The following is a 23,423-nucleotide window of genomic DNA, read 5'->3' as shown; positions in this document are numbered from 1 at the left end:
GAAATCCATGTCTTGTTCCTGATCTTAGAGGAAATGCTTTCAGTTTTTCACCATTGAGAATGATGTTTGCTGTGAGTTTGTCATATATGGCCTGTATTATGTTGAGGTAGTTTCCCTCTATGCCCACTTTCTTGAGAGTTTTATCATAAACAGGTGTTGAATTTTGTCAAAAGCTTTTTCTGCATCTATTGAGATGATCATATGGTTTTTATTCTTCAATTCGTTAATATGGTGTATCACATTGATTGGTTTGCATATATTGAAGAATCCTTGCATCCCTGGGATAAATCCCACTTGATCATGGCGTATGATCCTTTTAATGTGTTGTTGGATTCTGTTTGCTAGTATTTTGTTGAGGATTTTTGCATCTATATTCATCATTGATATTAGTCTGTAATATTCTTGTTTTCTAGTATCTTTGTCTGGTTTTGGTATCAGGGTGATGGTGGCCTCATAGAATGAGTTTGGGAGTGTTCCTTCCTCTGCAATTTTTGGAAGAGTTTGAGAAGGATGGGTGTTAGCTCTTCTCTAAATGTTTGATAGAATTCACCTGTGAAGCCATCTGGTCCTGGACTTTTGTTTGTTGGAAGATTTTTAAATCACAGTTTCACTTTCATTACTTGTGATTTGTCTGTTCATATTTTCTGTTTCTTCCTGGTTCAGTCTTGGAAGGTTATACCTTTCTAAGAATTTGTCCATTTCTTCCAGGTTGTCCATTTTATTGGCATAGAGTTGCTTGTAGTAGTCTCTTAGGATGCTTTGTATTTCTGTGGTGTCTGTTGTAACCTTTTCCTTTTCATTTCTAATTTTATTGATTTGAGTCCTCTCCCTCTTTTTCTTGATGAGTCTGGCTAATGGTTTATCAATTTTGTTCATCTTCTCAAAGAACCAGCTTTTAGTTTTATTGATCTTTGCTATTGTTTTCTTTGTTTCTATTTCATTTATTTCTTCTCTGATCTTTATGATTTCTTTCCTTCTGCTAGCTTTGGGTTTTGTTTGTTCTTCTTTCTCCCGTTCCTTCAGTGTAAGGTTAGATTGTTTATTTGAGCTTTTTCTTGTTTCTTGAGGTAGGCTTGTATAGCTATAAACTTCCCTCTTCGAACTGCTTTTGCTGCATCCCGTAGGTTTTGGATCGTTGTGTTTTCATTGTCATTTGTCTCTAGGTATTTTTTGATTTTTTCTTTGATTTCTTCAGTGATCTCTTGGTTATTTGGTAATGTATTGTTTAGCCTCCATGTGTTTGTGTTTTTTATGTTTTTTTCCCTGTAATACTTTTCTAATCTCATAGCGTTGTGGTCAGAAAAGATGCTTGGTATGATTTCAGTTTTCTTAAATTTATTGAGGCTTGATTTGTGACCCAAAATGTGATCTATCCTGGAGAATGTTCTGTGCACACTTGAGAAGAAAGTGTAATCTGCTGTTTTTGGATGGAATGTCGTATAAATATCAATTAAATCTATCTGGTCTGTTGTGTCATTTAAAGCTTATATTTCCTTATTTATTTTCATTTTGGATGATCTGTCCATTTGTGTAAGTGAGGTGTTAATGTCCCCCACTATTATTGTGTTACTGTTGATTTCCTCTTTTATAGCTGTTAGCAGTTGCCTTATATATTGAGGTGCTCCTTTGTTGGGTGCATATATATTTATAATTGTTATATCTTCTTCTTGGATTGATCCGTTGATCATTATGTAGTGTCCTTCCTTGTCTCTTGTAACATTCTTTATTTTAAAGTCTATTTTATTTGATACGAGTATTGCTACTCCAGCTTTCTTTTGATTTCCATTTGCATGGAATATCTTTTTCTATCCCCTCACTTTGAGTCCGTATGTGTCCGTAGGTCTGAAGTGGGTCTCTTGTAGACAGCATATATATGGGTTTGCTTTTGTATCCAGTCAGCAAGCCTGTGTCTTTTGGTTGTAGCATTTAATCCATTCATGTTTAAGGTAATTATCGATATGTATGTTCCTATGACCATTTTCTTAATTGCTTTGGGTTTGTTTTTGTAGGTCCTTTCTTTTCTTGTGTTTCCCACTTAGAGAAGTTCCTTTAGCATTTGTTGTAGAGCTGGTTTGGTGGTGCTGAATTCTCTTAGCTTTTGCTTCTCTGTAAAGCTTTTGATTTCTCCATCGAATCTGAATGAGATCCTTGATGGGTAGAGTAATCTTGGTTGTAGGTTCTTCCCTTTCATGCCACTTCCTTCTGGCTTATAGAGTTTCTGCTGAGAAATCAGCTGTTAACCTTATGGGAGTTCCCTTGTATGTTATTTGTCGTTTTTCCCTTGCTGCTTTCAATAATTTTTCTTTGTCTTTAAGTTTTGCCAGTGTGATTACTGTGTTTCTTGGCATGTTTTTCCTTGGGTTTATCCTCTATGGGACTCTCTGCGCTTCCTGGACTTGGGTGGCTATTTCCTTTCCAGTGTTAGGGAAGTTTTCTATTATAATCTCTTCAAATATTTTCTCTGGTCCTTCCTCTCTCTCTTCTCCTTCTGGGACCCCTATAATGCATATGTTGTTGCATTTAATGTTGTCCCAGAGGTCTCTTAGGCTGTCTTCATTTCTTTTCATTCTTTTTTCTTTATTCTGTTCCACAGCAGTGAATTCCACCATTCTGTCTTCCAGGTCACTTATCCGTTCTTCTGCCTCAGTTAATATGCTGTTGATTCCTTCTAGTGTAGTTTTCATTTCAGTTATTGTTCATCTCTGTTTGTTTGTTCTTTAATTCTTCTAGGTCTTTGTTAAACATTTCTTACATCTTCTCGATCTTTGTCTCCATTCTTTTTCCGAGGTCCTGGATCATCTTCACTATCATTATTCTGAATTCTTTTTCTGGAAGGTTGCCTGTCTCCACTTCGTTTAGTTTTTTTTCTGGGGTTTTATCTTGTTCCTTCATCTGGTACATAGCCCTCTGCCTTTTCATCTTGTCTGTCTTTCTGTGAATGTGGTTTTTGTTCCACAGGCTGCAGGATTGTAGTTCTTCTTGCCTCTGCTCTCGCCTCTGGATTTTAAAAAAATGTGTTTAATATTCATTATTGTACCTTATTCTGATTTTAAACTTCTTGTGAGGAGGAGTAGCCCTGTTTTTGTATTCCTTATGTAGTATAAGTATACACTGTGTTCAGACTGAGTATAGATCTTAGAGTATGAGGTGTGAGTAATGAATGCCTTATACACCTCCAGAAATCTTACTGCTTTTTGAGGGGGAGGTAGAGGGATGGGCTGGGAATTTGGGGCTGGTAGATGCAAACGATTACATTTAGAATGGGTAAACAACAAAGTCCAAGTTTATAGCACAGAGAATTATATCCAGTCTCCTGGGATAAACCATAATGGAGAAGAATATTAAAAAAAGAATCTATGTGTAAATGTCACTGTGCTGTATAGCAGAGATTGCGACAGCCTTTTAAATCCGCTACACTTCAATAAAAAATAAAATACAGCAATTCAAATAAAACATCTTACTACTTTTAGTAAAGAACTAAAAGTGCTGTAGCTAAAATCCATTATTTAAAGTACCAGGGATGTAATGTACAACATGATAAATATAATTAACACTGCTGATTATATATGAAAGTTGTTAAGAGTAAATCCTAAAAGTTGTCATCACAAGAAAAAAATTTTTATTTCTTTAATTTTCAACCTATATGAGATGATGGATGTTCACTAAAGTTATTGTGATAATCATTAATGAAGGACGTAAATCAAATCATTATGTTATACACCTTATACAGTGCTGTATGTCAATTATATCTCAATAAAACTGGTATAAAAAAGATAAAATAAATCCATTATTTACCTTCTTGCAAAATGGGTATCAAATGTATAGTTAACAAGTTTTTCAAATGCTAGTTAGAGTATTTTCAGCTGTATCATTTATGGAAAATAATTTTTATGTCATTTTGATGCACTTATTGTTAGGCTCAGTTAATTACAGGAACAATCACTAATCAACAGATTAAAAAAATATCTCAAAGCCTCATCTGGATAAGTAGTTTTCCAAACCAGTTTCTACCGTCCTCCCTTCCAACAAAAAGGTAGTACAGCCAATAGCATTACTCCACTCTGCTCAGAAAATTGACTCAGTGTATCTTCCTTCTACCCAGTCTCATTTTGGGAGCTTTAGCAATTTTGGGAAAATGTTAGGTTGCTCCAGCAAATCAAAGTTGCTTAAATCAAGAGTCTGAGACCCCATGGGAACAGTGTGCTGCTGACTCGAGATCCAAGTGGACTCCCCTTCTCTTTCCATCTAACTAGTTTTGTTCTTTTTTAGACCACAGATCCACTTATTTCTACAGATAATTTTACAAATGTATTAGTTTGGTCATGGATGTTCTAAAAACGGATTATTTCTAGCTCAGAAGATCAGAGAGGCTTCTTGGATGAGAGAGTGCATTTTTACTGAGAATTAAGGGCGTTTAAAGTGGGTGAGACAGACATTCTATGCAAATGGAGGTACGTGAGTAAGCAAGGGAATTGAGGTCAGGAAGAGCAGGGCAGATAGAACAGTCAGTCAGGAGCCATGCTGGATTGCAGCATTAGAGTAGTGATGCAGAAGGTGTTATAAAGGGTTCTGAGTGATAGGGTAAGGAATTTTGACTTCTCTGAAACCAGAAGAAGCCATGGAACCTCCTTGAAGAAAGGCCCTGGGTAGGGGAGAGACACGATAAAAGGTTTGCTTTAGAAAGATTAATCTACGAGCAGTGCTCATGATACATTAAATGGGGAACAGACTGGATGGGGGAAGACCGGGTAGGAGTTTTTCTTAGATACTCCAGGCAAGAAAAGTTTGTTAGGGCCTGAACTGAGGTGATGAGACATAGTTATGCCATTGACAGAAGCAGGAGACATAAGAGAAGTAGGTTTGGGAGTAAAGCTTTAAAGACACATTTTTAATTTAGTTATAAAAATCAGAAAAATATGTTTTCATCAGTAGGTATATAGAAATAGAAGTAGCTGGGGATGACGAAGTAAATGTCATGAAAACATAAGGGGTTAATGCAGATTTAATGAGCCCAGTGTTATTTTTTTTCTAAAAACATTTGCTTCAGTTTATTTAAAACTATTTCTGTTCTTTTATGTACTTATGTAGAAATGCGTATTTGAAAATGCTGTGATTTGTTGTAGGCAAGTGTCATGTTTTTGCGAGAGATAAGAAATCTAGGAGATATGGTTATTAGTGTAGGAGCTATAGGTGAAAGGACAGTATATTGTAAGTTATTCTGAGATTTGAAGTATTGAGAAATTTGAATACTTATAAGTCTCTTTAAGGTTAATGTGTTATCAGTCATGTTTTCAAAATCAGCACATTGATGGTGGGTCACGGTTTCTGTTTCTTGTTTAGTAATCCACGGTATATCAGGCACTGTTCTAGCCCTAAAGATAAGGCAGTGAACAAAACACAGCTCCTGCCCTCCTGCAACCTGCGTACTAATGGAGAAGATTTAATAAAGAAATAATAAATATAAAGAAACCTTTTATCCCCAAACCAAAATAGCTAACTCATGTAGCTGTACAGTGGTTGTAATAATATATGTGTGATAATTATGAAAACGAAATTCGTCGGTTCATGCGTGGAGCCTTCTTACAGTGCTTGGTGTTTCATTCTCAGATTATGTGTTCACATTCTGTTTGTTTATCAATAGAGAGCAGATCATAAAACAGTCTACAGAATTAGTCTGCAGAGCCTATGGTGAAGTGTATGCAGCTGTGATGAATCCAGTCAATGAATACAAAGATCCAGAGAGCATTCTACACCGATCGCCGCAGCAAGTGCAGACACTTCTCTCCTGATTGTCTTAGAATGTGTTAGCAAAACATTGCATTCCTAAAATACTGAAGGTTTTCTTGGTTTTTAGTCTGTTAATCTTTACTTTGAAATTTGATGGTTACAGTTTTCTTTGTATCATAAGAATGCAGCTCCCAATAATTGCTTTGCTTTGGTCACAGTAAAGTGAAAGTAAGTAACACGTGTTGACCTGAGTTGGCATTGCTCTGTGTCTGCACTCCACGTCTCTCCAGCTCTGCAGTTCCCCTCAATTCTGGAATATAAATATGTGGGAAAAGAGTAGTATGAGAGGTTTGAGGGATTTTTCTTTTTTACAAGATTAGTTCTAAATTAACTGTACATTAAAAAATTATCTAAACTTAGGAATTAGTTTGAAGATAGGACCTAATAAATATCTCTTTACTTAAAGATTCATTTGCTTTTTTGCTAGATATTGTGAGTAGGTATACTTAAACTGAGGAGCAGAAATGTGCATTCAGCAAAAATAGGAAAAGAGAGAAGTAATTTAAAGGTGGCTTCTACTCTGTGTCTGCCCTAGACTGAATTCAAGGCGAAGTTCGGCACTTCATATGGGATGTAGGCATCCTGTGCTGCATGTAAATCTAGTGTCTAAAAAAGAATACTTGTGGTACAATGCGGACTCTAACTTCAACACACTTTGGTGTTCAAACCAAAGAAATAAGGTATACTCTAACCCTGCAGGAAAAAGGCCAGAGTAGCGATTGCTAATTGACGTTATGTCTAGCCTTATGGTGGCCCCTTGTTTGGGCTCTGACTTTAGAACCGTACCAAGAGTAAGATTCAAAATCACTGTTTTTGTTTTTGTTTTTTAAAAAAAAAAATCTAAATGTGTTTGATGTGACTTGACTTTGACTTTGTTGGTAAGACTTTGAGGACAGATTTTTATTAGCAAAATATCTTAATTTCTGGGCTTCCCTGGTGGTGCAGTGTTTGGGAGTCCGCCTGCCGATGCAGGGGACACGGGTTCGTGCCCCGGTCCGGGAAGATCCCACATGCCGCGGAGCGGCTGGGCCCGTGAACCATGGCCGCTGAGCCTGCGAGTCCGGAGCCTGTGCTCCGCAACGGGGGAGGCCACAACAGTGAGAGGCCTGCGTACCGCAAAAAAAAAAAAAAATCTTAATTTCTGGTAAATCCATAAAATGAGCTAAGTCTCTAAATTATATGCGAGAAAATGAGACATAAGGAAAAAATTGACTAGGTTAAAATATTTTGAAAACTAGTAAGATAAAATTACTATTTATATAGCAAATACAGAATATATAACAAATTAGTATTTACAGAACATGGTGTGTTCATCTATCTGAAATATGATTTTTTTGGAGCAAGAGTGATTGATTATATATCATCTCTTTTGGTATTTAATCTGTATTTTTAGTCTTTTTCCTTCAATGAGTATATGTGATATATAAAAGATAGAAAATAAAGTATGATATAAATCAAGAGCTTAAATTTTATATAATTTATATCTACTGTGAGAAAAGATTGCTTACTTACCATTAGTGAATTCCTTTGATTTCTAGGAAAAAAGTATAGTTTTTTACTTAATTTTTTCAAATAAAATATTAAACTGTTTTTAGAGTAGCAATCATTGCAGTATTTTTATACATTGCATCAGTGTGTTTTTAGAAAATATGCTAATAGGAAAGAAAATACAATATAGGGCCAAATTGAGATAAGCAATGGAAGATTGATGAGCAGAATGTGGTATCAGTGTGATCTTGAAAACTTAATTAAAATAAATGATTGTAAGTGTTAATTCATTAGCTTAACACTGCATTTGCTATTTACTTCGTAGTTTGCATCTTGAACTGTTTTGAGATGGCGTAAGTATAACCTTAGGTAATGCGTGTCAGCCTTTCCTTCAGAGAGAAAAGGTATTTGCCTGACCAAAACCCTCTCTGGTTGGACGTTTCCATTTCTTTCTTTGTGCTTGTACTTGGAACAGGTGAATGTTATCTGAGAAAAATCACACAAATAGACTGATTGACTTTTTAAATTCATGATCACAGTCTTCAAATGGCACTCAATATTGCTTTGTAGTTCTACTCTGTCTCTGGTAAACTCACCTCCCCACTTTTCAAGATGACTTTTCCACCCTCACTTAGTTAATGACCTTCATAATTCATTGAGAAAACAGCTGGTAGGCTAATCTCCTGCATTTTTCTACCCTCATATATTGCACTCATCTTCATCTTTCCTCCTTTTGTGCTGGAGACAGTGTCCCTCTTCCTGTGACAGACTGTTCCCTTCCTCTGGACTCTGGATTCCATTCTCTCACCTTCTCAGAGACGTTTCTGAGTTATCCCTCTCTTTTGCTTCAGCAACTTGTGACTTCTCTGTAGGATTATTCTCGACAGCATACACAGTGCTCTAGTGTTGATAGTATTTTTTAAAACTTTCCACCTCCCAGATCCTCACACCTCCATTTCTCTGCTGCTTTTTTTAATGATCGTCTATGCATGCTGTCTTAAATTTCTGCTGCCGTTATGTCTTAAATTAGCCCCATATGGCTTCAGCATCACCACTACAACACGACTAACCCTGATGAGCTCTCCATAGTATTATATGTTGTCAAATCCAATGGATTCTTCTCATTCCTTATTTTATTAAACTTTCAATAGCATTCCACACACTTATGTCTGAAATACTATACTTCCTAGGCTTTCACAGCACAACTTTCTGCTAGTTTTCCTTCCAGTTCATTAGCCAAACCCCTCTCAACCTCCTTCCCTGGTTCTTTTGCCTCTTTGTGACCTTTAAAAGTTCGCATACTCTAGGGCTTGATCCTCAATTTTTTTCCCTTGCCTTAGGAGTTTTTTATTATCTCACTACAGCCTGGCCTTTTCTGACTGCTATTAGCTCACGTCCTTAGGTCTATCCATATAGTGGAATACTCTACAGTAGTGAAAAATGAAGTAATTTCCAAATACATAATGTCGAACAAAAAAAAAATTACAGAATAATATAGTATGAGTCCATTTATAGAATTAAAAAAAGATAAAACAAATTTATACATTCATGGATACACATATGGTAAAGCTATAAGGAAATATAGGAAATGATGTGGAATTCAAGATTATCTCACAGGATCTTTAGAAGTTACTAATGTTCTGTTCTTACAATGGAGTGTTGGTATATGTATATTCATTTTGTTAGTTTCTAAAATTTACATATATGTGACGTGAACTCTTGTCTATATATTCCACAATTTTAAAAAGAGTTTTAAAAAATTGTTTAACACGGCCTGGGATAAAGTTAGAACTCAGTATGTGTTAGCTAATATTTTTCATTGTGCTTGTTATTAAACACATTTATTAAGTCCCAACTGGGGCAGGCTCTGTGATAAGCAACAAGGTTTTAAAAGACCACTAAAATGTGCTTCTGTCATTGAATTCCCTGTCTTGCACAGATATCACATGTATTATAAGTAGACACAATGCAGTTTGATAGGGCGTTTGTGCATGTAGGTAAGAGGAAAAAATGAACTAACATCATTTTTTATGAAAGCCACATGTATGTACTTGGAGTTGAAGAGGCTGAGAGCATAGAAAAGAAAGTTTTAAAACACAACCATACATTTTAAATTCTTTGATGATCATAATGACTGGGTTACATTAATTAGCTATTTGATTAAGATGCAAAATTGTCTTACAGGTTGGGGACATCAACAAAAACATTGGATTAAGGAATTCCAAAATTCTGCCTCTCCCTAAAAGAAACAATAAAACTGGCCTTCAAAAACTGTCAAGATCAACTTTTTCAGAACGCTAGAAACCAACTAAAAGCTAATAGCAGTTAGATTGTGCTTATTAAAAAACTAAGCAAAACAAGCTGAGTCTCGGCATGCTTTGTGGTATTTTAACTTAGGCTAGTCCTATGCTTTGCTCCCAAACTCAGCAATAGCCTTGAAAATAGCATCCCACGCTTCCTAGTACTGGAGAAAGCAGAATGGACCAGGTTTGCAAAGATTGTCCTTACTTGACATGTCTCGTGCCTCCCTGGGAGACCCATTTGAAAAGCTTATTTTTCTCTTGCCTAACTTGGAACTTGCCCAGGGCTAAAGCCACTACCCAGGGGGAGGGGCCAGTTGAGGGGAGGGGCCAGTTGAGGGGAGGACACTTCTCTGCTGCCTGAAGTTAGGACAAATGGTAGACTAAGGTAAAAGCTTGGGAAGAAAAGTTAGAAATGAAATAATAAGGGTTTTGAAACACTCTGACATATTCTTGGCAATCTAGAAATCTAGTGCACATGTCTAGCACTGTGCATGCTCAAGAAGGACCAGAAAGACCCTAAGCACTCACCTCTGGGTAACCTTGAGGCTTTGTGGAAGCAGAAAGTGAAGGCTGAAGCAAAGTTAGGAGCTACCTGGCTGAATGTTGAAGGAATGCCCCAACTCTCACACACAACATCTCAGCAAAGACTGGGAGTTTTTTTGGTTCCAGACATTGAAATATCTGTCCAGTTATTAGCTGACAACTAAGCTAATGGACCACTTTAACTGGTCACGCACAACAAAGAATATAGATTTTACAAAATTAGTTCAGGAAGGTCACTGAAACATGCAATAACAACCACGAAAGGCACCAACAGCAGACTCTGAGGGATGGGGTGAGAAAATCTGATTTCCCAACAGAATGGGCACATCATAATATTAAAAATGCTCATGCTTCAAGAAGAAAAAAGCAAGGTGCTCAAAGTATGGCCAATACACAGAAGGAAAAAAAAAACAGTCAATAGAAGCTGTCCCTGAGTAAGCCCAGATGTTGGACTTACTAGGCAAAAGACTTTAAAACATCTCTTCTAAATATGTTCAAGGGCTGAAAGTAAGTATGAGAACAATATCTTACCAAATACAGAATATCAATAAAGAGGTAGAAATTTCAAAAAGGATGTTTTTATAGTTATAAATTTATAATCATAAAAATAATTTAGTTATAATTTTATAAAAATTACAGAAAAGAAACTTCTGCAGTTGAAAAGTGTATTAACTGAAATGAAAAATTCACTATAGGAGTTCATCAGATTTGAGCAGGCAGAAAAAAGTATCAGCAAACTTGAAGATAGGTCAATTGAGATTATCCAGTCTGAGGAACAGAAAGAAAAGAATGAAAGAGAATGAACAGAACCTCAGAGACCTTTGGGATATTATCAACAATATTCACACAATGGGAGTCTCAGAAAGAAAAAATAGGGAGAAAAGGACCAAAAGAATATTTGAAGAAATATTGGCAGGAAACTTTACAAATTCGATGAAAACCTTAACATACACACTCAAATTCACCAAGCTCTATTGTAGGATAAATTCAAAGAAATACACCAAGACACATCACAATCAAACTATCAAAAGGCAAAGACCAAGAAGGAATCTTGAAAGCAAGAGAACTCATCATTTGCAAGTGATCCCCAATAACACCTGATTTCTCATCAGAAACCACAGAGGCCAGAAAGCACTGGATGACATATTCAAAATGGTGGAAGAGCAGCTGTTAGAATTCTATATCCAGCAAAACTGTGAAAATATAGGAGAAAGTAAGACAGTCTAAGATAAAAAACAATCATACCATACATGAATGTTTAAGGGTTCTTGAGGCTGAAATGAAAGGGTACTAGACAGTAACTCAAATTAGCAAAGAAATAAAGAATAGCAAGGAAATACAATATATGGGCAACCCTATAAACCAACTAGATTTAATAGACATCTACAGAACACCCCATCCAGCAACAGAGTATACAGCCCTCTCATGGGCACATGCTGAATTATCTAAGACCACATGTTAGACCACAATACAAGTCTCAGTAAATTTAAAAAGATTAAAGTGTGTTCTCCAGCCACAATGACATGAAATTAGAAATCAATAACAAAAGGAAATTTTGAAAATGAATATGTGGAAATTAAATAGCATACTCTTAAATAACCAATGGGTCAAAGAAGAAATAGGGAAATTAGAGAAAACTTCGAGATAAAAGTTTCGTATTAAACAGCATATCAATTCTTATGGGATACAGCAAAAACAGTGCTCAGAGGGAAATTTATAGACTACATTAAAGAAAGATAAATTTAAAACCTACCTTTATACCTTAAAAAACTAGGAAAAGAAAAGCAAACAACTGAAAGCAAGAAGAAGGAAATAGTAAAGATTATAGCAGACAGAAAAAATATAGAATAGAGAAGTAACTTATTTCAGCAAATGGATGTGCTAACCATTCTGTAATGCATGTACAGATGTGTTTGAGTACACATGTAAAAAAGATGTTTCAAAAATTGTTTCTTACACAGCATGTTGAAAAGAGTGTTATTTCTGAGAATGTATGGGCTGACCATTGTGTAATGCATGCAGACAGGTGTTTAAAGACATGTAAGAAGAAGTTTCTAGGAGTGCTCCCTGCTCATTGTGTTAAGAATAATGTTATTTCAGTTACTGGATGTGCTGACCATTCAGTATTGCATGTAGAGAGGTGTTTATATATTTAAAAATATAAAATAGGAAAATACAGAACAGAAAAGTTGGTTTTTTGAAAAAATTTTTTAAAAAATTGACTACCCTTTAGCTGGACAAAGAAAAAAAAGACAAAATTACTAAAATCAGATATGAAAAGAAGGGACATTACTACCTCACAAAAATAAAAATGATAACAATACTACAAATAAATACATGTCAACAGATAATATAGATGAAATGGACAAATATTAAAAAAACAAACTAAACTGACTCAGAAAGAAATAGAAAATCTGAATAGACCTATAGCAAAGAGACTGAGTCAATAATAAAAACACTTCTAATTTTTAAAAAAGCCCAGGACTAGATGTCTTCACTGGTGAATTCTACCAAATGTTTGAAGGATTAACACTAATTCTTATCAAATTCTTCCAAAAAATAGAAGAGCAGGGAGCACATCCTAACATATTCTATGAGCCCAGTATTTGTTATTGGTATGACGAAGCCAGAAAAGGCACCACAAGAAAACTACAGACCAATATCCTTTGTGAATATTGACACAAAATCCTTAACAAAATACTAGCGAACAGAATCTAGCAACATATTAAAGGGTTATATACTATGATTAAGTGGATTTATTCCAGATGCAAGGTCAGTTTAACATGAAAGTTAGTCAATGTACTATACCATATTAATAGAATAAATGAAGAAAAAAATGCATGATCACCTCAACAGATGCAGGAAAATCTAACACCCTTTCATGCTAAAATAAAGAAACACTCAACAAGCCAGGAATAGAAGAGAATTTCTTCAACTGAAAGGACATTTATGAAAAACACACTGCTAACATTGTACTTAGTGATGAAAAACTGAAGACTGCCCCCTGCCAAGATTATGAACAAGATAAAGATGTACACTCTTGCCACTTCTATTCCACATTATACCAGAAATTCTAGCAGAGCAATTAGGTAAGAAAAAATTAATTAAAGGCACACAAATTGAAAAGGAAGAAGAAACCCTATGTTTATTTGCTGATGATTATAGTCTATATATATTTTTTATATATATATATAATACTAAAGAACAAAACTCAAAACTATAAGAATAAACAATGTAGCAACATTGCAGTATACAAGATCAGTATGCAAAAGTCTGTTGTATTTCTAAACATTAGCAGTGAACAATCTGAAAATTAAAAAAACAATTCCATTTATGGTAGCACCACAAAGGATAAAATACTTAGTAGATTTAACCAAGGAAGTGAAATACTTTTCCACTGAAAACTACAATACCCTATTGAAAGAAATTAAAGGTGCCCTAAATAAATGGAAAGACATTTCATGTTCACGGATTGGAAGACTAAAGATTGTTAAGATGGCAGTATTCCCCAAATTGATCTATAGATTCAATGCAACCTCTATCAAAATTCCATCTGCCTTTTTGTGTTCCAGAAATAGACAGGCTGATTCTAAAATTCATATGGCCATACGAGGGACCTTGAATAGCCAAAACAATCTTGAATCTTCCCAGTTTCAAAACTTGTTACAATGCCACAGTAATCGAAACAGTGTGATAGAAGCATAAGGATAGACATATAGTTCAGTGGAACAATTTAGAGTTCAGAAATAGATCCATGCATCCATCATCAACTGATTTTTTACAAGGCTGCCAAGACCATTCAATGGGGAAAGAACAGTCTTTTTAACAAATGGCACTGGAACAACTGGAAAACCACATGGAAAAGATTGAAGCTGGACCTATATCTCATACCATATCCAAAAATCAACTCAAAATCAAAGATCTAAATGTAAAAGCTAAAAACTAAAACTCTGAGAAGGAAACATAGGTGTAAATCTTTGTGGCCTTGTATTAAGCAACAAGTTTTCGTCTTTTATACAATAATGGATTTTTAAATAAAAATACAAGTAAAAGGTAGAGTCACATAATAATGTTGAATACTTGCAGTAGGTCAGTTTATTCTTCCTATTAGTTAAATATGCTGTTAACAATTATAAATAGATAGGCCTACATATGGTTACTTTTGGGCTATAGTTGTATTTAAGCACAACTATTTGGAAAATACATACTTATTCCTCCTCAGAGAGAATGTGCTTTTGGAAATGGATAATATAATTATGTATTTTTATGGATCCAAATATAAAACTACCATAAATTGGCTATGAAATGAATGTAATAATCATATTAATAACGGCATGCCAGCCTATCAAATTCAACTAACATTAATGCCAGTGAATATTAAAAGATAAAAACTTTCCTAGCACTGATAATGTAATAAGTAAAAATAAATTGTACTAAGTTTATAAAAATGAGATGAATTGGGGAAAAATTTTGATAGGGCCAAAAATATCCATATGAAATATTTGCTTGCTCTGAGGGGATATATCATTTTTTGACAAAGTGTTTTGTCATTGTGTATTTTAAACAGGGAAAGTCCAAGCCAATCTAGAGTTTTCAAAGTTTATAGCTTGGCCACCAGGAAATTAATGTACTTGAGTATGCTCTTTATTTCCATTAATGTCAAGATCTGAAATTCCCCTGGAACAAGCATTAGTTTTTTGCCCACTAACTGCAGAATGACAAGGAGCAAGAGTGATTTTCCTTATGCAAGCCATCATCAAAAGTTGGGTCTCCTGTGTAGAGCCCAGCCTTTCTACGGGTGTCATATGTATGAGCCTAGTCTGCAGGATTCAGACAAGAGCTGGCTACTGTTGCTAGGCAGGCCTCTGATGGAACATAAAATGGTAATGGGGATTGAGCTGAGGTAGAAAAATGCACTTGCCTTAGATGCCGCGTCTCAAAAAGGAAACCAAAGATTTGATTAATATTCCACAGACTTGTAATATGTATTTAATAGCAGATCAGGAATCTTTCTTGCTTAACAGCTGTATTAGTTCCTTTTCATAAACAAAGATGTAAGCAAAGCAAGCATTCGAAAGCCAAAAGGCTGTCGTTAAAAACAAAAGTCAACAACAAAAAGAAAAACATCAAGGTACCCTGCTTTTATTCTGCATCTTACAAAGAAGAAAATCACTTATCCACTGAGTAGTAACAGGTTAAGGTAATGAATCATACAATATTAAACCATGATGGAATTTGCAGAAACCAAAAATGTGCAAATTCACTCTTATGATTTCCCGAAAGACGCTCTTTTTGCAAGTGGTAAATCATTAGCAGTGGTGTTGCTCTTGGTAACCGCAGGTCCTGAGGGATGGTGCAGAATTAGTATTGCTTCCTACTTTCTGTGTGTCATCATGGTGGGGTGAGGCTAGTGCCATCTCTGTCATATATCTAATTTCCACATATGTGGATACATTTCTGGATCTTTGTTGCATTCTTCTCATGGGTGTATTTATTCCTGCACCGATGACTGCTACTTGAATTGTCAGAGCTTTATAATAAATCTTAATATCAGGTAGGGTGTTCCATTTTATTTTCTTCACCTGGAGTGCTTTGGGCATTCTTGGCTTTTAGCTATTTCACTTAGGTTTTAGAGTCAACTTCATATTTCTCAAACAGCAGTTGGGAATATGGTTGTGATTACTTTGAATCTATATATAAATTTGGATAGAATGAATATCTCTATGATCTTAAATAATTCAATTTGTGAACCTGTTGAATTTTCCCTATTTATTCAGGGTAGGGTTAGTGTCCCTTAGAAAAACTTTTATAATTTTCTCCATATAAATCTAAGAAAATTTTGTTATATTTTTTTCCTAAGAAACTTACAATTCTTGTTTATAGTGTAAGTGGTATCTATTTTTAAGTTACATTTTTAAATTATTGGTTGCTGTTTATAGAAATGGAATTGATTTTTGTGTGTTGATTACATTAGATCCAAGCATTAACTAACTTTTTATTTCTGATGATTTTACTTTGGGTTTTCTGTATAGACATTTATATTATTTGAGACTAGATGACACTTTTGTTTCTTTCTTTGCAATCTATAAGCCCTTTATTTCTTTCCCTTGCCTTAATGTGCTGACTACAACCTCTAGCACGATGTAACTAATAGCAATGATAATAGACACTTAATTCTGATTTTAAAGGTAATGCTTGCAGTATCTCACCACTAAGAATTAGGTTTTTAGTTGATTAATCAGAGAGGAAGTTCTTTATATTCTTACATCCTCTTAGTTATTAATTATGAATAAGTGTTGAATTTTATTAAGTGACTTTCAGAATCTATTGAGATGTGCATGTGGCTTTTTTCTTTTACTTTTTAATCTGGTAAATGACATTTGTATTTTTTCTGATGATAAAGAACTCTTGCATTCCTGGGATAATCCTGAATTGATCATGTTATGTTTTCTTTTTGTATAAACCACTGGATTTAGTTTTGTTTATTTTTGTATGTTGACTAGTGACCTTGCTAAATTTACCAATTAATTCTAAATTTTATCTGTAGATTCTTTTGTAAACTTTATCCATGCATTCCATCACATAGTCGGTGATTAATGGGAGTTTTGATTCTTCTTTTAATTTTTCTAGCTCTATGGTACTGTATAATGTTTAACCAGTATGATGTTACAGTGTTGAATAGAAGCGGTGAGGGTAGTCACCCTTGTCACCCTTGACTACCCTTTAGAGGGTAGTCACCCTTCTAAAATGTGGGGAAGGAGGGAAAGCTTTCACTAGTAGATATTTTGTAGATAAGCTTTATCAAATTAATAAAGTTCACTTCTGTTCTAATTACTTTAAATTATGAATGAGTATTGAATATTATCAAAAAATTTTTTTTCTCTATTTAGATAACCATATGGTACCCCTCCCCATTATTTGCTTAATGTGGAGAATTTCAAATGTCAAAATAACCTTGCCCTCCTGGAATAAATCCAGTGGGCGTAATGTACAATCTCTTTTTATATATCTCTTGATTTGTTTTATTAATATTCTATTTAGAATTTTTGCATCATGTTCATGAGAGATTGCTCTGTAATTTTCCTTTTTTTTCAATGTCCTTGTCAGGTTTTGGTAACCAAACCTCATAAAACTAAGTGGGACGTGTTTTCCCTTTTTCTCTTGTCTGGAATAGTTTGTGTAAAATTGTTATTACTTCTTCCTTAAATGTTTAGAAGAATTCCAGGTGAAACCAGCTTACCTGGTGTTGTCTTTGTGGAAAGGGTGTAAATTGCAGGATTAGTTTTAAAAATAGATATAGGACTATGCATATGGTCTATTTCTTCTTGTGTTAGTTTTGATGAATTCTGTTTTTCAAGGTATATGTCCATTTCATCTAAATGTATTGTCATCCTCTTATCTTTTTTAATGTCTGTGGACCTGGTAATAGTAATTTGTGTTTTCTTTATTTCTTTTTTTGTTTCCTTCTTAGTCTTGCTAAGAGTTATGGACTTTGCTAGTCTTGTCAGAGAATCTGTTTTTGATGTGATTGATTATGTTTGTTTTCTATTTTGTTGGGTTTTTTCCTTATCTGTATTATATCCTTCCTACTACTTTATTGGTATTTTATTTGCTCTTCTTCTTCTACCTTCTTTTTTTTTTTGGCCATGCTGCTCAGTTTGCAGGATCTTAGTTCCCTGACTGGGATCCAACCCGTGCCCCCTACAGTGGAAGCGTGGAGTCCTAACCACTGGGCCACCGGGGAATTCCCTTTTTCTACCTTCTTCAAGTGGAAGTTGTATCATCAGTTTTCAAATTTTCTTCTTTTGTAATATATTCACTTAAATGTGTTCATCTGTATTTCCTTCTAACACAGACTTAGCTATATCCATAACTTTTATGTCATATTTTTATTATCTTTCACTTCAAAGTAATCTCTCGTTTCCATTGTGATTTCTTTTTTGACTCATGAATTATTTAGAAATGTATTTACAAATACATGAAGACTTCCTAGTTATCTTTTTATTATTGATTTTGAGCTTAATTCTTTTTTTTTTTAACATCCTTATTGGGGTATAATTGCTTTACAGTGGTGTGTTAGTTTCTGCTTTATAACAAAGTGAATCAGTCATACATAAACATATGTTCCCATATGTCTTCCCTCTTGCGTCTCCCTCCCTCCCACCCTCCCTATCCCACCCCTCCAGGCTGGATTTTGAGCTTAATTCTACTGTAGCCAGGAAATATATACTGTATATCAGTCCAGCATATGACCTATTTAAGTGAACGACATCCCCCTTACACTTGAAAATGATGTGTTCTGTAGTTACTGGGTGCAGCGTTCCACATGTGTTAAGAGGATAAACATTGTTCATCTTGTGCAGATCATCTGTAGTCATGATGTTTGATCTGCATGTTGTCTCAGCTACTGAGAGAGATTTAAAAACAAAATTTTTAACTGTGATTGTGGATTGGCTTATATTTCTTTTTAGTTTTGTCAGTTTATGTTTTATATGCTTTGAAGCTATTTCTCAATATTTAAATTTTATTCATTATAATTTTTTCTTTGAACCATTAGTTACTTAGAAGTACATTATTTGCATTTTTGCTATTAAAGTTTTTAGCAAGGGAATGAGGCAATAAAATTTATTTCTTAAAAAGAAATATTGATGATGATGTCGATTTCCTTCTGCCATGCCCCTTGGGCATCCACTGGCTGTGTCCTACTCCACAGTTATAAACGTAAACTATAGACTTACCAATTAAGCTGATGTATGAACTAGTGGCAGCACCAGTTACTATGATCCCATGATAAATTCAGCTAAATCCTCACGTTCGTATTGTTCACTCCTGTCCTTCTCTCTCAGACCCTGGGTTGGGTGACGTGGATTCTGTTGGCTTTTACTGGTGTTTGAATACTAGCCTATGACTTTAATCTCTAAGAGATCTTGATGTCTTATATACTAGAGATAATCTGATTTAATTGACCAAAACGACCTCATCTCAAAGTGAGTTATGGTAAATAGAAACGTTAACAAATATAAGCAAATATATCACACTGGTTTCCAGCTCCCAGTTTTTTGAGATAATAAAATATGAATCCTTTTTATCACTGAACGTTGCAATATTCATTGTAGATGGTTTTTCTTGAACAAAATAAGGAGGCAGTTTTCTTGTTTGGTGGACATTCTGCTATTTATAAAATCTTCCATAACCTGAAGCATACACGTAATGTAAAATTCAGTTTGGTTTATATCCAATAGCTTCTGAGAGTTTTCCATGGACTTTTGGTGGTCGGCAAAGGACTTATTGGAATAGAAATATCACAGCTTCTGTGCTGTGTGCAGATGCTTACTGAGTGTGATGAAGGAATCATTCTCTATCTAACTGAGCACATATTCTGAGCAATTAGGCCAAGTGCCAAAACCATTAAGGCTCAAATGCCAAGTGCCTGTAGGGAGGGTTCTGTTACTGGATTTAGCAACCAACCCCTGGCTCACTTACCAGAGGGGGGCACTCCAGGCTTCCTGATCGCCGTGCCAGCCTGGCTGAGACTCAGCAGCTGTCACCCGGCTGCTGCTGGCTTCTACACGCTCTCCCCATCGCTGCCTCTGTCCCCCCTCTTCTTGCCCATCTGCCCTCCATGTGGCTGCCACTTGAGTGGTGGGTGCGCAGTTGGAGGCACCTTACAAGTTGAGTCATGACACCAGCTGACACATTGCATTCACCTTTCCAGTGCCTCCATACCCCGCAAGCCCCTTCTACAGCTTGGCAGCTTGAAAGGAAAGGATTGCCAATTCCTGTTTCATAACATTTCAAGGGCTCCATTCTGAGTCTCTGGAGTATCCTGGCACTCAAGGAAACTGAGCACGGGGGCGGGAGAGGGAGAGCCACACGGGAAATTATGGACATCCAGGCAAGCCCTGGCCTGCACCCAACAAAACCTGGGGAGACGGGGAACGAGAGTAGCATTTGTAACTCCAAAATTGTATCAAGATGAGCTGAAGTCTGGTTCTGTCACTTCCCCATCCTGCCCTGTCCCACAACCATCACCCCCCACCAAAAAAAAAAAGAGCGGTGCAATTTCTTAACAATTTGACTTTTATCCAGAACTGAGGCTCTTTGTTTGTTAGAGCTAAGCATTTGGTCCAAGACTGTCTGATTCTTTCTGTGGGAACTTGAATCAGCACCCACCACCCCAGGCCCCATAGAAGAAGCAGATGGGGATCTTGGCGAGGTTCGGAAGTCCAGGACTTGGACAGGTTGGGAGTTCTATCTGCCAGACTGACTGGCTTGTAATTAAAAAGCTTCTCCTCTTCCTCTTTTGCACTTCTGAACTTATCTGAGGAATCAAGAGAGTGTTCAATCATGCATAGAGACAAATCTGTCCGTATAAGTGCAGATCTGCATTTGAAGTCAAGGGCTTACCAGCAGAGATGAGTCACGCAGGCTGGTTAGAGCGATGGGGCACACCCAGTGTTCTCTGCACGGTTAGGGCTGGGGTGTGCAACCCCCCTTCCCCTCTGTTTGCATCTCTAGTCCCTCACCTAAGCTGCGCCTACACTAAACACCCCTTGACTGTAGGATTCTGAAGTGGGTTTTGGGTCTTGTTAGTGACACTGACACCAGATTGTTAATGTTTATCTGCTTTCTAATACTCAAAAGAAAATAAGTCGGGCTTCCCTGGTGGCGCAGTGGTTGAGAGTCCGCCTGCCGATGCAGGGGACGTGGGTTTGTGCCCCGGTCCGGGAGGATCCCACATGCCGCGGAGCGGCTGGGCCCGTGAGCCATGGCCGCTGAGCCTGCGCGTCCAGAGCCTGTGCTCCGCAACGGGAGAGGCCACAACAGTGAGAGGCCCGCGTGCCGCAAAAAAAAAAAAAAAAGTCATTAGTCTCGACATTTTAATGTGTGAGCGTTCTGAGAAAAAACTTAAACTTGCTCCTTTGGACTAAGTTGTGCTCGTTGTCAGATTGAATGCATGTTAGAAACTTAAGAACAAAGTGAGGCATGACCACTTACGGCTCTTGGCGTAATAAGAACTTGGAGTTATTTTCACAAATATCTGTTTTTTTCTTTAAAATGTTCTAAAAGTGCCGAGGAGTTGGGGTCTTCTCCCTAGAGGAGCTCTTCGATGGGGCATTGGTGATTTGGAGGGGGCAACAGCAGGAAGCACTGTGGTCAGTGCCCGCCTGTGACGGAAGAAGAGTATTATTTCTCTGTGTGTTCATGGAGGGATCGTTTATGGATCTCACCAGAGTCGTGTGCACACTTCCAGGGCAGGAGGGGAAGATGTCACTTGTAGGGGTTTCCTTACAGGTTGGCAAGGACTGTGCTGCTACCTGGGGGTGTTTCCCCTGGAGTCATTCTCTGATGCTTAGATTTCCCTCTCACACAGGCAGACGGCTCCCATTCCAGCTCTGAATTCTGCCGGGATAGCAGGAGAGGTGCCAGTTGTCCAGCTTGTTTGGGTAGCCACACCAGGAGGAACTCTGGAGACGGCGGAGGGACAGGGATCTCTCCTCTGCAAGACTAGAGCTTTATCTTCCAAAGTGGAGACGCCCCAGCAGGAGGTGAGACCTGCTTACCATTAGTTGGTCCCGCTCTGAGTCATCACTGCCTGAAGCAGCTACCAGCTGTGGGCTTCACCAGTCCTTCAGAGGACCCCATGGTCACCGGGGTCCCCTCCGACCTCGTGGCACCGTCAGGCATTCTCAGATCGCTCCCACTCACATTCATTTATGCAATTCTGTTTTTCTTGCAGTTTAACACACGCATCTCCGTCTCTCTCTTTCACACCCAGGCACAGTGAGATTTAGTAACCCATTTTAATGAGGCAATTATATTTTAACTCTATTATGTGCAATTATCCACTCACTTCAATTGCCTCAGCTGGAGAGCCTGGTGTTGAGGTCCCGCTGGCACTCGCTTGCTGGCCCCTGGGGGCAGCCGGGTGGCTGGGCCTCTGAATGCTGGAACGCGGACACTCCCGCTGCCCCCCGCCCCCGCACTCCACAGGTGGCTCAGTGCTACCACAGGGCAGGGACAACTGCAGTTTCTGGCCCACCCAGTGAAGCTCTTGATTGCCGTGTGGGTGGCCTAGAGCTTTCCCATCTGCTCTGCTGTGCTGGCGGGGTTGTTTATCCAGGCCCCAGAGCCCCAGGTAGCCTTCAAGCTTGGAGGGACCAGAGAAACAGACTTGGGTAATCGGAGCCATGCACCTTGGTCTGGGTTTTTTTCCTATAGTCACCTAGGCTTTAGGTACCTAGGAGTGAGGGTGGGAGACGGGGGCTGCTGTGTATGCCCATCCTACCTTGGCAGGAAAGTCCCAGTAGTAACCTTAAAAAAGAAGGTTTTAATTATATCTGCTTCATGCAGAGTAATATATCTAATTTATGTGGTAGCACAATGCATAACAAAGCGGTCACCCATGGACTTAACCACCCAGCTTAATAACTAGAATATTTCCGATACTTTTGCATCTACCTGTGGCCATTTAGTCCACCCTTGCCTATGCTTAGAGGGAGCCATTTGCTTGAATTTTGTCCCTACCTTTCACTTGGTTTTTTTCAAGCTTTTATCACATATGTATGTGTCTGCATTTGTTATCTGTTAGTTTTGCTTGCTTTGAGTTTAATTGAAGCGGTGTCCTTCTATAGGTAGCCTTCAGTAACTTACTCTTCTCCACGTAGTGTAATGTTAAAGATTCATCTTTGCAGCTGTGTTGAGTTGCAGTTCATTTATACTCACTGCTATATAATATCCCAAGTTATTTGTCCATCCTCCCATCAAAGGAACTTCTGGCTTTTCTTGACATTTTTTGTTTTGTTTTTTTGGTTTTCATTATGAACAATGCTTCCATACATTCCTGTGTACATATACCAGTGCACATGCGCGAGAATTCCTCTATCTTGGACTGGAATTTCTGGGTTGTAGAGCATGAAAATGTTCAAGATTATAAAAGAGTGCCAAATTGTTTTCTAAAGTGGTTCAACCGACTCGTAGCCCTTCCAGCCAGGCAGTATCTTTTGGCTTTTTCAGATTCCTAAGTGTTCTATGTCCAATGTGACACGACGGTTAAGAGCATTATTTGGAATATGAATTCCAGATGTTGGCTCTGGGACCTTGCAAAAATTAGTTGTTCTCTCTAAGCCTCAGTTTTTTCATCTGTAAAGTGTGGGGAAATACTTGAGTACAGTTCACCTTGGCAAACTCCTTGCCTTAATGAAAATGCAGCATCCTCCAGCAGCCCAGTGCCAAGTGGAACAAACCAAAGTCCCCTGTGCTGTTGTTCAGCTACTTAGTACCATTCACAATTTAAATCTG

General features: G+C 37.2%; 1 protein-coding gene across 16 annotated transcripts in view; it reads left to right on the top strand.

Annotated features, from left to right (window-relative positions):
• Window positions 1-23,423, top strand: part of COG6 (component of oligomeric golgi complex 6) — a 285,884-nt gene that overhangs the window by 53,827 nt on the left and 208,634 nt on the right. For 10 of the 16 annotated variants that reach the window (XR_007473069.1, XR_007473071.1, XR_007473075.1 and 7 more), the window contains one exon: window positions 21,496-21,670. The exons of 4 other annotated variants lie outside the window; for them this stretch is intronic. Coding sequence is in view for 2 of the 12 variants with exons in the window: in XM_004282248.4 (XP_004282296.1) it covers window positions 5,642-5,789 (148 nt within the window). In the remaining 10 variants the exon portion in view is untranslated. Of the gene's footprint in view, window positions 1-5,641; window positions 17,714-21,495; window positions 21,671-23,423 lie in introns of those variants that run through there. 2 more of the 16 variants (XM_004282248.4, XM_033410104.2) reach the window with 2 other exon arrangements.

The sequence above is a fragment of the Orcinus orca genome, chromosome 18 (assembly GCF_937001465.1).
Source record: "Orcinus orca chromosome 18, mOrcOrc1.1, whole genome shotgun sequence".
NCBI lineage: Eukaryota > Metazoa > Chordata > Mammalia > Artiodactyla > Delphinidae > Orcinus > Orcinus orca.
Note: the sequence above shows the minus strand (reverse complement) of the source record. Positions and strands in the feature narration are given on the sequence as shown.